The sequence below is a fragment of the Microcebus murinus genome, chromosome 10 (genome assembly GCF_040939455.1).
Source record: "Microcebus murinus isolate Inina chromosome 10, M.murinus_Inina_mat1.0, whole genome shotgun sequence".
Lineage (NCBI taxonomy): Eukaryota > Metazoa > Chordata > Mammalia > Primates > Cheirogaleidae > Microcebus > Microcebus murinus.
In genome coordinates this window covers 60531843-60548056 of record NC_134113.1, presented here as the reverse complement: position 1 = coordinate 60548056, position 16214 = coordinate 60531843, and the positions used below count along the sequence as shown (strand labels likewise).

At 48.4% G+C, this 16214-nt stretch overlaps 2 protein-coding genes across 4 annotated transcripts; both read right to left on the bottom strand.

Annotated features, from left to right (window-relative positions):
* Positions 1 to 424: 424 nt before the first annotated feature.
* Positions 425 to 3557, bottom strand: LOC105865263 (myosin light polypeptide 6). Its single transcript, XM_076007358.1, is given in 7 exon segments — positions 425 to 618; positions 1683 to 1760; positions 1851 to 2024; positions 2257 to 2400; positions 3262 to 3366; positions 3369 to 3411; positions 3414 to 3557. Coding segments are annotated over 7 exon segments (717 nt in total). The 3' UTR covers positions 425 to 589.
* A 329-nt stretch (positions 3558 to 3886) lies between these two features.
* On the bottom strand, positions 3887 to 8192 carry MYL6B (myosin light chain 6B). 3 transcript variants are annotated; one of them, XR_001151368.3, is made up of 9 exons: positions 8034 to 8192; positions 6474 to 6690; positions 5739 to 5766; positions 5379 to 5522; positions 4933 to 5106; positions 4686 to 4836; positions 4322 to 4399; positions 4132 to 4169; positions 3887 to 3985 (listed from the first exon to the last, which is right to left on the bottom strand). XR_001151368.3 is itself a non-coding variant. In XM_076007357.1 (8 exons), exons 2-7 carry the CDS (start codon positions 6642 to 6644, stop codon positions 4141 to 4143), a joined length of 624 nt encoding a protein of 207 aa, XP_075863472.1. In that variant the 5' UTR covers positions 6645 to 6711; positions 8034 to 8163; the 3' UTR covers positions 3887 to 3985; positions 4132 to 4140. The 3 variants fall into 3 exon arrangements, 1 of the variants encoding a protein (XP_075863472.1); XR_001151374.3 differs by having other exon boundaries at positions 6474 to 6711; positions 8034 to 8158; XM_076007357.1 differs by lacking the exon at positions 4686 to 4836 and having other exon boundaries at positions 6474 to 6711; positions 8034 to 8163.
* Between the last annotated feature and the right edge of the window lie 8022 nt (positions 8193 to 16214).

Sequence of the window (16214 nt, the reverse complement as noted above, 5' to 3'; positions counted from 1 at the left end):
AGGGAGGTGGCAGGCCTCTCACCTACTTCTGTTATTATTGGCCCCTAGCCCTGTGAAGGTGATGGACAGACTCAGGCAGCACTAATATGGCCTGGCTTTAGCTCCAATAAACACTCTCCAAGCCTCCCCACAAAAGGCCTTATTAAGTGCTTGGGACAGTAGGGGCTAGTTTAAGGAGCTAGAGGGCTAAGAAAAGACTCAGCCTGATATGGGCTGGAATAAGGATGCCAGCCTTGATCCTATAGGAATTTATAGCCTTTTTAATCCCCCAAGGGGTAGCTTTTGTAGCATGAATGAATGGGGCATGCTACTATAGGCATCTCCCCAGCTTTCCTCAGCCTTGGACTCTGCCTCAGGGCAGCAATCTTCAACCATCTCACCTTCTTCCCCTTTACCCTGGCTCAGGAAGGAAAGTCGAACCAAATTAGGGGCACAGAAAGCAAGTTTATTTGGTGAATGCTGATGGCAAACATCGTCCCAAAGGGACAAGATGGGAAAAGTGCTGTGACCAGAGAGCCTAGGACACCTTCAGACTAGATACAGTCTCACACAGGGAAAGGCACGGGTTCTGGGGTTACTGGGAGTGTCCTCAGCCATTCAGCACCATACGGACGAGCTCTGTGGAAAGGAAAGGAAAAGTGGGGTGAACTTGGGAGCAGGGCTGAGGAGGGGTACACCAGGGGCCAGGAGACTGCAAGACTGCAAAGGTAGCATAAGAGAAGACATGCCCATAGCAACCAACCTTGGGGTCAGTTTGCAGAGGAGCCACCTTGAGTCTGACCAGTTCTCCCTGCCCCTAGATCCCCTCCCACCACTGTTAATCCCCCCACCCCACCCTGAGCAGCAAGAACACAGCAGAGGCAGAAAAGTTCTCAACTACACCTATAGCTACTGTCAGCCACTGGCAGGAGGAGAGGGCAGAGTTTTGGGTTAGGGTACCTCCAAGCTGCCCAGCAGAGGGAAGGGGGAAAGGACTATTTAGCTATAGCAGCAGAATGGGGCAGGCAACCCATCCCCCCCATGCCAGCTACCCATGCTCCAGGGCCAAAGGATCACCCTAAAGTAAGACTGGTATGTAGGCTGGTGACAGTTCCCAGACACCAGCAACCAGGCCCAATAAGCAAAACCAAGTAGGGAGGTACCATACCCCTAGGCTGTCTTCCTCTTTGAGGAATCCCTCCCCTCCCTAATCAGCTCCATGCAGAAACATGCCAGAAGGAAGTTAGATGGTAGTAGGGTCAGGGCAAGGGCTAGAAAGCACAGGTTGGGGAAAAAAAGGAACACTAGGGAGATCAACTAGAGGAGAGGCTGGGAGGAGCCGTACCCGCCCCACGGGGCCCGTCACCCCGACAGGATATGCCTCACAAATGCTGCAGGAAGGAAGAGACATTAATGGTGAAGACAAGACACAGACATGGGGTGAAGGGGTCAGGCGGTGGGGAAACAGACATTCCATTCCATTTATTTTACTTTCCATGCCTTCCCCACTTTTCACACAACATCGCCCCTCCCTTTCCTATCTTACCCAACTGACCTCCCACTCCTGAGCTGGGCGGGGCCCTGCCCCTTGCCTCCTGGCTCCTTTTGGAGCCCAAGTCCAGGGATAGGGAAAGCCCCAAATGCTATACTTGACCCGCCACATATAGTTGCCTCCTCTGAGAAAGCCCCAATTCACCCCTCACCTTCATAGTTGATACAACCATTGCTGTCCTCATGCCCTGCCACCAACATCTCGACTTCTTCCTCTGTCATCTTCTCACCTACAGAGGCAAAGCATTTTTAGAATTGGGTGACAGGTAAGGTGTATCAAGGTAGCTCCTCAGCTCAAGGACAAGGGCACAGAGCCTTACCCAGTGTGACAAGGACATGCCGGATTTCAGCGCCCATGACAGTGCCATTCCCTTCCTTGTCAAACACCCGAAGGCCTTCGACATAATCCTCATAGGTCCCTTGGTCCTTGTTCTTGGCCACAGTCTGCAGCATGGGCAGAAAGTGCTCAAAGTCCAGCACCTTCACATTCATCTCTGCCATAAAAGGAGGTAGAAGTGTCAGGCCAGAGAAGTCACCCAAATTCTCAAGATGGGCCAATGGGGATCTCAACCGAACAGGTGACTCCTGCACTAAGCAGGGAAATAATGGGATTTGCTAATCAAGACATGACTTGCTCAAGTTTGGGGCCTACAGAGATAAAGGGAAGCTCCGAGCTTGAAGAACTGTGGACCCACTACCACACGAATTGTTCTTGAGGCCCCTCACCGTCACTCTTGGGGTTCCCCAGGACCTTGAGCACCTCGGCGTTGGTGGGGTTCTGGCCCAGGGCCCTCATCACATCCCCACACTGGCTGTACAGGATCTTGCCATCACCTGTGCGGTCAAACAGCTGGAAGGCCTCCTTGAATTCTGAGGATTCAGATGAACATCAGCACTGGGGATGTAGGGGGTAACACAAACCCTACCTCAGAGCTCTGCCACCCATTCAACTTTGATCATGCTGAGGAAACCAGATATCTGTACCACACTGTATACCCAAGTCTTCTAAGAGGGATCCATTTCTCTTACTCCCAACTCAGGTGTCCCACATAAAGATAGAGCCTTCTTCTACACCCCCCTTGGCTGCATGGTTAACATTCATTTACACACCCCCTCTGCCTGCAGCTGGTCTGCCCAACCTCTGCACTACCTCACCACTCAGGGCAGGAATTTGCCACCGCCCAGTCTGAGTCCTGTCCTTATAAGGAAGTGGGAGCAGCACTGAGACTGGGGTCATCCCAGCTTGCCACTTCCCATCTCTCCAGTATAGCGACCTTCCACAGGGTAAAGTCCTATCCTTAGCAAACTCTCCTGTCCCCATATTCACAAAATATCAGGTTCTGTTCTTTACAATCCTCACAATTTCAAGCTGGGGAGGGGAAGAGTTATCACAGGAGGCGAGAAGAAGCAGAAGTAGCTGATTAAGGGGAAGAGGTGCACAGGCAGCTTAACAAACACTCCCCAAACCCTACACACAGCAAGCATTAGGTGATCAAGTTGTTTCACATACCCACACCACCTAAAACTCACCCAGTGCTTGGGGCTCAGATCTAGAGTGGAAGGGGAGGTAGGAAGAAAAAGAAAAGAAAATGGAGGATCCAGAAGGAGGGAAGAGGGAATCCGGGGGTACTCTCATGGGGGTGCTAAAGAGATGGAGGGTGAGAGGGTAGCTGGTGAATGGGGTGTCCCTTTCCTTAAGGGTAACCTCAATGGGGGTTAGAAACTACCTACCTGCAGTCTGGTCCTCGGTGAAGTCACACTGCTCAGGGAAGAGAGTAGTGGTCAGCATCTGAACTCCAATCCCCCAAGCTTCTATCCCAGTCCCACAAACTGAACCATAAACTCCTGCTCTAGGCTAGGGACTCGCTTCGCAGCAGGACAGGGCCCCAGAATCTCCAACCCCACCTCCAACCTTCCAAGCCCTCAAGTTCCTTTTCTCCCAGCCCTCCGTTGCCCTTGCCAGCACCCGTGCCTTCCCGCCTCTCGACCCAAATCCCGCTCATCTCCCAGGTCGCAAGCCCCACCATCTTGACTCTTCAGCTCTCTGGGACCTTTTCCTGCAGTAATGGCTCCGACTCCAGGCCCAACCCTAGTCTTAGTACGTCCCAATGACGTCACCCTCAGCTGATTCAGCCAATAGGAGCCCTGGGCTGGCTTGACGCAAATGGTTGCTACATTAGTAGCGAGGTGGGCGGGGCCCGCTGTGGTTCCTTTCTCCGGAATAGCCCCACCTGGGCGCAGAAACCTCACAGCGGGAGGCAGTGGGGGTGGAGCGCAATGAATCCGCTCCCCTAACAAGGGAAAGATCAAAGGAGCCTCCCTCCCAGCGACCCCTAAAGAAAACAGCAGTCTGAGACCAAGGGAGGAACCATCTTTATTTTGAAACAATAGGTGGCCTCCTAGTGGCTGGAACGTGCTTCTGCCTGCAGGGGCCGGGTAACCGACCCCACTGGATCTGTGGAAAAAAACAAAAGTTGCCAAGCCTTGGCGCTCGCACAGCAACCCAACAGGAAAATGCACTCCCCCGCTTTTCTCCGTTGGCTGAGGCTAGGGAAGGAGACTTGCCTCTCAAGATGGGGTGAGGGGGTGGGAGGGCCCTACCTGTAGAGCTCAGACGCTTAGGATGTGCTTCAGGAAGGCTGCAGAGAGAGTAGGTAAGAAGGGCTTCAGAGGCGGGCCTTTGGATAACCACATCTGACCAGGTAATGATAATCCAGGGTGCCCCAGCCCCCACAAGGCGCGATGCTGGCTCCCCTCCTCCCTAGCCCCTTTCCTCCTCCTGTCCCCTCACCCTCATAGTTGATGCAGCCATTGCTGTCCTCATGTCCTGCCAGAACAGTCTCCACCTCCTCCTCAGTCATCTTCTCTCCTGAACCCCAAACACAGCGTTTGACCTCTGCCTTCCCTCCCTCATCCACCCAAGGGCCATGCTCTTCAGGGTGGTACCTCCTCTTTTCCCATCCTGGAGACTTCCCATAGCCACAGCCCCCAAGGGAATCCTCCCCGGTAATGGATGCCTCTTGCTTTTTCGTTTTGTCTTGGTACCGGAGAACACTTTAACAGTCAAGGAAACTGAATCCCACAGGGTTAAGAGACTTGTACCAGATCACAGAATACAAGCATCTTATTCCAAAACAAAAACTCAGGTCACCCACCTCATCCCCTTTCTTCTGTCCTTTAGGAGGCACTTTAGCCTGCTCTGGCCTTGCTCTGGAGGAGCAAGTCCTTCAAGCTTCTGCTCCCATGGCTGGGCCCTTCTCAGTCTCCTGCCCATGGCTGGGCCCTTCTCAGTCTCCTGCCCATGACCTGCAGGACAGTAATTCCCTCCCTGGCCAACCTCCTTCCTAGTCCACCTGCCCCCCCCACCTCTCCACCCCAAAGGAGTTCTGCTCCCTGCCTCACCCAGGGTGGTGAGAACGTGTCTGAGCTCTGCTCCCATGACTTTGCCGTTCCCCTCCTTATCAAATACACGAAGTCCCTCCAAGTAGTCTTCATATGTGCCTTGGTCCCGGTTCTTGGCCACTGCCTGGAGCATGGGCAGGAAAGTCTCAAAGTCTACACGCTTGGACTTCAGCTCTAGAAGTTAAAGAGGTGAGGGAGAAGTCACTGTGGTATCACCTAGGACCCAGTTTCCACCCCTACCACAACAGCATTCATCCTGTTAAGCATTCTGAATGTTTTTCTGCCCCTGTGTTTGACAGTTTTTGAAGTCCCGAGATCCACACTAGCATCCTTTGTCACCTTACCAACATCTCCCCATTGAAAACTGAAACCTTTACAGATTCCAAAGGGTATCCAAAAAAAAAAAAAGAAAACTGAAACCTGCATTGTTCCAAGGGTCCTCTCACCGTCACTCTTGGGGTTCCCCAGGACCTTGAGCACCTCAGCGTTGGTGGGGTTCTGGCCCAGGGCCCTCATCACGTCCCCACACTGGCTGTACAGGATCTTGCCATCCCCTACTCGGTCAAACAACTCAAAGGCCTCTTTGAACTCTGAGGTATAAGAAGAGGTCATTGTTGACAAGGGGTTCCCACCTCCCCCTGACAGAAGGAAGGTTCAGAAACTATGTGCTACAGTTGGGCAGATAAGGGAGGAAAAGAGGGCTAGTGTGGAAGTTTCAAGGACAGGAAATGGGGTTAGGGGAATAGAAAGGATCTGACTGGGACTTGGGACTGGACAGTGGGCTTAGGGGACCAGCTTCTCCTCACCCTCCAGCTGGTCCTTGTTAAACTCGATCTGTGGAAGAAGAAGAGCAGGTGGGGAGAGATGACAGAGCTTATTCAATCCCTCTCCAGCACTCCTCCCAAACCAACTGGCAGCCACTTCTGGGGAGGGGCTCAGAAGGACCCGGCTGGGAGCCCAGCCACCTCAGAGTCCCATTCCCAGCTCTGGGCTTTGGGAGAATCCCAAGAGGAGGAATTATAGTGGGGGAGGGTTTCCTGGGAACAGGGTTAATCCCATGCCACCTGTTCCCCCCCTCCACTGCCCTGAGCCCTGCATCCCTCACATAACTGGGGGCTGAACAAAGGCTAAATTTACCCCTGGCCCCCAGCTGTGATTGTCTAACAAGTCTGTCCTCTTCAGCCTCCCCTCCTGGGGTTCAGGGCTTCAGCCTTGTGAGTGGAACCACCAGCCAGGGCAGGCAGCAGCTCTTCCCTTCACCTTGAAACTGTCCTCAGAACCCAGGTGTTCCCCATCTCAGAGTCCCTGCCTCTAGCAGGGGGTGTGTAAGCGCATATACATAAGTATTAGAGGGAGAGGAACAGCAGAGACAACAACAGCCCCCCATAAGTCTGGATGTCTCCAAATGGGGGACTAAGGGGAACCCCCAATCCCATTCCAGTGCTCATTTATTCTCTACCTTCTAGATACTCCCTAATCCCGTAGGCTGTACACCATTAACCCCCCACCCCCAAATTCTATCTTCACTTTCCGCGACTCACCACAACTTTGGAGAGATCGATAGGGGGCTCCTTGGTTTTCTCAGGGGCCTGGGGAACAGCTGGCTCAGCCTTGGTCTTCACTGGAGGAGCCCCTGCTGCTGGCTTGGCAGCAGGCTTAGAGATGGAGGGCCCTGCTGGTTTCTTCATAGGAACATCCTTCTTGGGAGGCATGATGTCCGGTGGCCAAAGGACAGTGTGCCGATGGGGGCACCCATCTCTGTTTAAATAGCCAGGGAGCCTGGGATGTCAAGGGGCGGGGGCAGGGGCAGGGAGCCAGTTGGCAGTGGTGAGGATGAGGTAGAGGAGAGATATGCCCGCCTGCCCTCACTCCCCTGGCTTCCTATGGCTCAGGACTCCTGCCCCAAGGTTTTCTTCCCTCTGTCCACTCCTCCCCAAAGGGTGGCCTGAACAATGTTCCCTCTGGAGGCAGGAGGAGGAAGCCAGAGACTGCTCAGAATGGAGGAGTTAACCTCCGGGGTGAGGATAGGATGCTTGCCAGTGACACTGAGATAGGAGTGAGGCAAAGGAGGGGATCCAACAGCTTTAGGTTCTAGAAGGGCCAGGAAGAGGTGAGGGGTTTAGGGAGGCTTGTGTGAACTGGGATAAGTTAAAGTGGAGTCTGGGAACTGTGAAAGGTAAAACAACAACAACAACAAAAAACCAAGCAGCTCATCCATCCAATCCCTCCACTACCCTTCGACTCTGGGTGAGGTCAACCCACAGTCTACTAATCCCCAATACCTGTAGTCCCTAGGCCCCCACCCAGCTCAGAACTGGAACTGTGCACAGTATAAAGAGCAGTAATAGAAAGGTGAGTGTGACATTCCCTGTTGTCTCCTGTACTCAGTGTTGTTTAGGGGTGGGAGCAAGGGGAAGGATGGGGTTTAACGTCCACTATCCATGTTTCCAAGGAGGAACTTTTTTCCACAAGCCCATGGTCATTCAAGTCAAACAAAAGGTAAGGCTCTTGCTGAACCTTCAGGGACCCTGTGTGGTGGCATCTGGTGGGGGAAGAGCCAGCTCTGGTAGACAAAGGGCCTAAATTCTCTAATCTGAAAAGATGTGGGGGCTTCTATGGCCTCCATGACTACTCACCCACCAACCAGGGGTACAATAAAAACCCTGACTAAGGTGCCAGGTCACAAACCTTGCTAAGGGAGTTGGAGAAGGCTCCAATTGAGGGGGGGGGGGAGGCATTTGGGAGTGCAGAGGGGGTTGCTGGCTACTTTTGTTCTGGGGGGAAAGAAAGGGAATATTTAGGTAGCATTATGAGGAAGATAGCAATGATTCCACTAAGGCTCTGGGGTTCAGAGAGTTGATGCTAGGTCTCCCGTTCGCAAAAAAAGCGTCTGAATCTCATTACTGCAAATTGTCCCATTTTGGGAAAATCAGGAATCATTGCTCCCGCGGGGAATATCTCTCTCTCTCCTCTCTCTCTCCTCTCTCTCTCCCTCTCTCCCTCTCTCTCTCACACACACACACACACACACACACATTTTTCTCTCTCTCTCTCTCTCAATCTTACAGAAAAGCGGTCCTCCTCAGCCTCCAAAAACTCACCCTGCAGGGTCCGGGGCGGGGGCGGGTCGCAGCCCCCTGCCTCGAATGGTTAAATCTGGCGGCCGCGGAGCACGCCGGGAGTCGTAGTCCCCGCGCGCCCGCGGGCTCACGGGAAACGCCGCTCTCCAGCGCGAAGCCGGCGCTGGGCGGGGACATCCGGCCGCCCGCAGTGGTTGGTGACTCAGGCTCTTTCCAGTGTCGTGTTTGTCCCGGAACTGAAAGGCCATGAGCGATTTACAATCCACCTTAACCCCAAACCCCTGTGGGGCCCTCCTAGATTTCCCTTTTAGGCCTGGTGAGCTTCTCGTTTAGTGGGGAGTGGGGATGTTCTCCTGTATCTACTGGGCAGAGAACCCAGAACCAGAGGAAATGCTGAAGCCGGGGTAGGTAGCACGGAGGTCAGACAGCTGGAAGCACTTACTGCGCGAGGAGAGCTGCTGCGGACTCTTGCTTGCTCTCGCCGTTCGGTAGAAAGAAAATAGACCATTGTTACTTAGTGTGTGGCTTGGAGCAGTAACTTCCAACGTTTTTGACTTTTTGAAATGAGCTGCTCGCTAAGGTATGAGAATGAACCAAGTAGTAGGGGGAAAAAAAGAGGGGGGGTGCTCACTAAAGTAAAATAGTAAGATTTGCAATTAAGCCCAGTCACCTGCCCCAGTGTCTTCAGGTTGAGGCTGGTGCATCTTGCGGCCGCATATGCGCCTTCTTTCCCGGGCTTTATAGGTCCTGGAACGGAGAGCAGGGCTTTCAGCTCTTCATGCAGAGACACCTGTGCCCAGGTTTGGTGTTCATTCATTCCTGCAGGCCTTTATCAAAGATCTCTGTGCTGGAAGAGAACCAGCCCGGCCGGGCCCACCTTCACCGACTAGATCAGTAAATGCCTTGCCGGTGCACCTCGTGTTAGAGGCTTGGGCTACACGGATGTATGTGCAAGGATAGAGTAGAAAACCTGCGCGAGGTCAGGATGGTGAGGCATAAGTGAACTCTGTGGACTGTAAGTGACGTTCGCTGGTTTGGAAAAGCTTTTCACAACAGTAGAAATGAATTGTACAACAGAAATAACGGCGTTAGTGAAGTTAGCAACTATTCCTAGAGGTTGCCACAAATCAGGTACTGATGAAGGGGCTAAATTCTCTCAAAGGGGCAGCACATGGAATGCTAAAGAATATGGGGCTCAGACCAGCTTGCTCAGACTTGAATCCTGGTTCTGCCAACTACTGGCTGGCAACCTCCAGCATGTTTAGTTGTCTCTGGGCCTCAGTTACCCCATCTGTAAAATAAAGATAATAGTACCTATCTCATAGAGGTGTTGGGAGGATTAGATGTGATAATATTTGTAAAATAGAATAGGCCTGGCTCTGTGTAAATGCTACTTAAGTGTTTGTTAAATAAATTTCTTTTAATATTCCCAACATATGAGGTTGGTGGTATTTTCCTCACTTTATGTCCATAAAGGATCATGGTGAAGATGTGAAGAGATGGAGAGGAAGAAGGAAAACATTTCTTACAAGTGTTTGGTTATGAGACGGGAAGGACCATATCACAGATGCCTTTTTCTGTCTGTCATCACTTTTACAGAAGTTTATTTCAAAAATGTGGTCGTAGTTTTTTTGTTTTGTTTTTGTCTTTTTCCCCCATCTAGAGCCCATTTTTGGCACTTTGCCAAGTCTGAGTGGTTATGGCATCAACTGACTTTCTAGCATTTTCTTCTCTATACAAGGAAAAAAGATGAAAACCTTTGGCAAATACAAATACCTTAGGAGGACTATCCATTTTCTGTGCCATACCTGTTTGTTTTTTTGTTTGTTTGTTTGTTTGTTTTGAGACAGAGTCTCACTCTGTTGCTTGGGCTACAGTGCCATGGCGTCAGCCTAGCTCACAGCAACCTCAAACTCCTGGGCTCAAGCTATCCTCTTGCCTCAGCCTCCTGAGTAGCTGAGCCTATAGGTGCATGTGATCATGCCTGGCTCATTATTATTATTAATTTTTTCTATTTTTTAGTAGAGATGGGGTCTCTTGCTCAGGCTGGTCTCGAACTCCTGTGATCCTCCCACCCCAGCCTCCCAGAGTACTAGGATTACAGGTGTGAGCCACCACCATACCAAGCCTCCATCACTGTCTTTTAATCATAAATAAGATAAACTTGATTGAACATGATCTTAACTGGGCATATGTGATTTTTACATCATGTATGTAGATTATCTGGGAGAAAAGCCTGTCCTCTCTCCCTTCCCTACCTGGCATGTAACTTGTATGTTCTTACAGAGTGTACATTCTAATATTAATTTGAACATAAAATAATTAGGAAGGGTGCATCTCTAAAGGAAAAAGAAATAATAAAACCTAGCTGAACAATTTTTTGAATTAACATGGCTCTTCAGTAACTTGAATAATTGTGGGTTCACCTTGTATAGCTTAAATGGGTCTTTAAACACTAGCTAATTATGTGTTAAGATGGAGAATAGCGGCCAGGTGGGGTGGCTCATGCTTGTAATCCTAGCACTCTGGGAGGCTGAGGCAGGCGGATTGCTCGAGGTCAGGAGTTCAAAACCAGCCTGAGCAAGAGACTCCATCTCTACTATAATAGAAAGAAATTTATTGGCCAACTAATATATATAGAAAAAATTAGCCAGGCATGGTGGCGCATGCCTGTGGTCCTAGCTACTCGGAAGGCTGAGGCAACAGGATTGCTTGAGCCCAGGAGTTTTAGGTTGCTGTGAGCTAGGCTGACGCCACAGTGCTCACTCTAGCCTGGGCAACAGTGAGACTCTGTCTCAAAAAAAAAAAAAAAAAGATGGAGAATAGCTTAGGTAGTGAGAGCACTTTCCTGAGTAAATGGGAAAGAATTAGGAAAGATGTCAGTCATCTGGCATTTTTTTTAGAGACAGGGTCTCACTCTGTTGCCCATGCTGGAGTATAGTGGCACAATCATAGCTCACAGCAACCTCAAACTCCTGGGCTCAAGCAAAACTCCTCCTGCCTCAGCCTCCTGAGTAGCTGGGACTACAGGCACATGCCACCACACCTGACTAATTTTAATTTTTATTACCTCTGGCATTTTGACCAGAAAGTTGTACCAGTGGTAGCCTGTAGCTAAAAGAAGAAGGAGAACGAGGATGTCTTGTGATGCACAGGTAGTTTATAAAGTCCTTTTCAAGTCATTTTTATAGACCTGTACTGGATGCAAGTATAAACAAAAAAATTGTATGGTAAATAACATTAGTTTCATTTTTGTAATGTTCTAAAACAGTGCTTCATAAACTTAGCTTAGTTCTTCAGAATCTCCTGGGAGCTTTGTAAGTGGACAGATTTCCAGACTCCCTAAAGATTCTGATTCTAGGTCTGTATTAGTGCCTGGGAATCTCTTTGAAATATTTTTAGCCTACTGGAAAGCACATAAACTGCCAAACACACAGCTTTAATAACTACAGTTTTAATAAATAGAGTGATCTTTTGAAAATGTACACCTGATTGTGTCATCTCCCTACTTAAAATCCTTCCATGTGTTTTGATAAAAACTAAATTCTTATAGTGGCCCACAAAAACTGGCACAGTTTTAAACACTCCTTCCCTGTAGCAGCCATACTTATAGCTTTCAGATCTTCAAAAGTGTCCTGTGTCCTCATTACTCAAGTTGTTCCCTTTGTCTTTTATCCACCCACCCCCAACACAGTGTATTTTTAGACACTGTCTAGTACATATGAAATCCTCAAATACTTGTGGAATGAATGGATATCTGGGTGAAAGGGAAGAGTCAAGGATGAACACTGGTAATAGTAAATTGATTGGGGTAGAGGTTGGAGATTCAAAGGATTAAGGGAGTTCCCATGTATTGAACTCTTTTTACCCTGAAGAAGAGATGAGGTTTTTGATTTGTTAAAAGTGAAGGTAGGAGAAGATAACTTGAAAAAGCAATATATATTTGAAATAGGTGCTGTGAAAGATGGAAGATGGCTTACAGGGGACCCAGTCATAAATAGTCATTTGACAAATAGTTACCTAGTGCCTGCTCTTCTGGGCACATGAACTTGCTGAGCACCATGGAAGGCAGGTGCAATGGGAAATCATGAAATTGTAGCGATGACAATCCACAAAGTAGTGATTTCTTCTTCTAGCAGTACTCACCTGTGAGGACAGTTGAGCCAGAGAAAACACTTGGAATGGTAATGGGCTGGAGTTCTATGGAATAGAGATGATAGATGAACATGAGATCAAGGGAGCTGAGATTCTGGGTAAAAGAGGATCTGTGATCCAGGCCAGATAGAGGGGCAAATATAGAGGAGAAAGCTATTAGAATGAAAAAATATGGCCAGGCGCGGTGGCTCACGCATGTAATCCTAGCACTCTGGGAGGCTGATGAAGGTGGATCGCTCAAGGTCAGGAGTTCGAAACCAGCCTGAGCAAGACCCCATCTCTACTAAAAATAGAAAGAAACTAATTGACCAACTAAAAATATATACAAAAAATTAGCTGGGCATGCTGGTGCATGCCTGCAGTCCCAGCTACTTGGGAGGCTGAGGCGGTAGGATCGCTTGAGCCCAGGAGATTGAGGTTGCTAGTGAGCTAGGCTGATGCCACGGCACTCACTCTAGCCTGAGCAACAAAGTGAGACTCTGTCTCAAAAAAAAAAAAAAAAAAAAAAAAAAAAAAAGAATATAGAGGAAGGCCAGAACCAGGATGAGTGGCCATGGGAGTAGATGGTTGAAAGTGTTATAAAGTGAAGGTCACTGGATTTGAGGAGAATGTTAGGGTTCTTTCAACTGAAAGTAGCAAAAATCTGTCTAAAATTAGCTAAACAATAAAGGGAATTTATTGGTTTATAAAATTGAAAAGTTAAGAGGGGGGGCCAGGCACAGTGGCTCACGCCTGTAATACTAGCTCTCCGGGAGGCCAAGTTGGGCGGATCGTTTGAGCTCAGAAGTTGGAAACCAGCCTGAGCAAGAGTAAGACCCTGTCTCTACCATAAATAGAAAGAAATTAATTGGCCAACTAATATATATAGAAAAAATTAGCCGGGCATGGTGGCGCATGCCTGTAGTCCCAGCTACTCGGGAGGCTGAGGCAGAAGGATTGCTTGAGCCCAGGAGTTTGAGGTTGCTGTGAGCTAGGCTGACACCATGGCACTCACTCTAGTCTGGGCAACAAAGCGAGACTCTGTCTCAAAAAAAAAAAAAAAAAAAAAAAAGGTGGGCTGGGCTTTAGGTGATCCAGAATTTTACAGCCTTACAGAGGGATCCATTCTCTAATTCTCTTGCCACTGTCCTGCATGTATTGGCTTAACTGCAAGAGAGTAAGCTACTTTTGACCACAGGAATCAATTCCTGGACTTCACTTTGTACCAACTTAGAAATATGCCCATCTACCCTTCAACTAATCGCTACGGCTGGGAAATACCATGTCCTGATGGACTTAGGCATTGGTTGTTGCCTACCCCTATAAGCAAGGAGGATGGTGTTACTCTGATTCACTTAGGGCACTTAGAGTGTATCCCTTAGGGGTTGGGGTCACTCGAAATGGGAAGAAGTGGAAAGAACGCTGGGAGGAAAACAATGATGCCCACAATGAGGAACTATGATGCTAGCTGTTGACTCTACAATATACACTGAAGACAACAGGATGATAGCAGGATTTAGGTGCCAGACCTCTCAGTAAATATTGAGGCATGACCAAGTATTTAGAGAATGACAGAGATTAGAGAAGGTAGAAACAGTGTATCATATTGCCATCATCTCCAAAGGAGCTGAGATTTTTACTGATCTGAAAATAGTGATGAGGAAGCAGCACTGGGAGCAAGGAAAATGCAGACCCCATCTCCCAGGATAAGTATATGGGGTTAGGGGTAGCAGTTGCAGCCTCTGCGGGAGGGTGCCATAGGTGAATAAAGTCTCTTAGGAAGTGAGCCAGGTTTCAGGGGTGGCCAGAGTGAGCTTTGTGTAAATATTTAGAGTGGGTGGGAAGTATTATGTGGAACTAGGCTTGCAAAAAGCACAGTGGAAAGGTTTGAGAGGAGGAGAGCAGGAGATTCTATCAGAGCCCTTCAGCTACTCTCTTCAAGCCCTTTTATTCTTATACTTTTTTTTTTTTTTTTTTTGAGAGAGAGTCTTAGCTAGAGTGCAGTGGCATCATCACAGCTCATTGCAACCTCAGATTCTTGGGCTCAAGCGATTCTTCTGCCTCGGCCTCCCAAGTATTGAGTAGCTGGGACTATAACCGCATGCCACCATGCCCAGCTATTATAATTTTTTTTTAAATTTTTGGTAGAGACGGGGGTCTCACTCTTGCTCACGCTGGCCTTGAACTCCTGGCCTCAAGTGATCCTCCAGCCTCGGCCTCCCGAAGTGTTAGGATTACAGGCATGAGCCATCATGCCCAGTTGGGTTTAGTTCTTTTTTTTTTTTTTTTTTTGAGACAGAGTCTCACTTTGTTGCCCAGGCTAGAGGGAGTGCTGTGGTGTTAGCCTAGCTCACAGCAACCTTAAACTCCTGGGCTCAAGCAATCCTGCTGCCTCAGCCTCCCGAGTAGCTGGGACTATAGGCATGCGCCACCATGCCCAGCTAATTTTATATATATATATATATATATATATATATATATATATATATATATATATATATATATATATATATATATATATATTAGCTGGCCAATTAATTTTTTTCTATTTATAGTAGAGACAGGGTCTCGCTCTTGTTCAGGCTTGTTTCGAACTCCAGATCTCGAGCAATCTGCCTATCTTGGCCTCCCAGAGTGCTAGGATTACAGGTGTGAGCCATTGCGCCGGCCTGGGTTTAGTTCTTTAAGGCAGTGTTGCCTTTATATTTCCAGTAGTACCTACCTAGTGAAATGCTCCATAAATCTTGGGAGATGCCAATCCAAGATTAGAAAAGAATATGGACAGATAAGGGATTACTACTGGAGAAGAGGCTTACTGACAGCAACAAGAAAGGGGTTATTAGTCTGAAGAGGCAGGACAATCTATAAAAGTAGGCAAAATTTTACCCATCAGTTGGCAAGACTTTTTTTTTGAGACAGAGTCTCACTTTTGTTGCCTGGGCTAGAGTGCCGTGATGTCAGCCTAGCTCACAGCAACCTCAAACTCTTGGGCTCAAGCGATCCTCCTGCCTCAGCCTCCCGAGTAGCTGGGACGGGACTACAGGCATGCACCACCATGCCTGGCTAATTATATATATATATATATATATATATATATATATATATATATATATACATACACACACACATATATATATATGTTTAGTTGGCCAATTCATTTCTTTCTATTTATAGTAGAGACAAGGGTCTTGCTCTTGCTTAAGCTAGTTTTGAACTCCTGACCTTGAGCAATCCACCCGCTTCAGCCTCCCAGAGTGCTAGGATTACAGGCATGAGCCACCGCGGCCAGCGTAGCAAGACTTTTTAAAATTATAATATTCAGGGTTGGAGAGAATACAGGAAAACACATTTTCACATAATGCTGGTGGGAGTGTAGAAGATGCATGTAATCTCCTTAGAATGCAGTTGAGAAGAGTGTATTAAATGGCCGCGCACCGCGGCTCATGCCTTTAATCCTAGCACTCTAGGAGGCTGAGGCAGGAGCATCAACTGAGCTTAGGAGTTCAAGACCAGCCTGAGCAAGAGCAAGACCCTATCTTTACTAAAAATAGAAAAAATTACCTGGATGTGGTGGCGCGTGCCTGTAGTCCCAGCTACTCAGGAGGCTGAGGCAGGAGGATCGCTTGAGCCCAGGAGTTTCAGGTTGCTGTGAGCTAGACTGATGCCATGGCACTCACCTGGGCACCAAAGTGAGACTGTCTCAAAAAAAAAAAAAAAAAAAAAAAAAAAAGAAGTCATTAAAATACAGAAGTTAACCCAGCAAGTCCACCTATCCCAAGGAAATCTTTTGAGATATATATAAATATCTTTGTGTATGTTCCCACACTGAATAGCAAAATATTGGGAATGGGAACTACCTTCACTTCGGACCATACAGTTAAACTAAGGTGCATTTGTTCTATGGAATTACACACAACCACTATAAATTATATTTTCAAAGAATATTTAATGAAGTGTAAAAATGCTTGTGTGGGCCGGGCGCTGTGGCTCACGCCTGTAATCCTAGCTCTTGGGAGGCCGAGGCGGGCGGATTGCTCAAGGTCAGGAGTTCAAAACCAGCCTGAGCAA

Excerpts from the sequence above, each read along its gene's own strand:
- MYL6B (XM_076007357.1), bottom strand. The coding sequence starts at position 6,644 with ATGCCTCCCAAGAAGGATGTTCCTATGAAGAAACCAGCAGGGCCCTCC. Across the intron at positions 5,523-5,738 it reads TAACAAGGACCAGCTGGAGG|AGTTCAAAGAGGCCTTTGAG; the intron begins GTGAGGAGAAGC and ends CTTATACCTCAG. Across the intron at positions 5,107-5,378 it reads GGGGAACCCCAAGAGTGACG|AGCTGAAGTCCAAGCGTGTA; the intron begins GTGAGAGGACCC and ends TTTAACTTCTAG.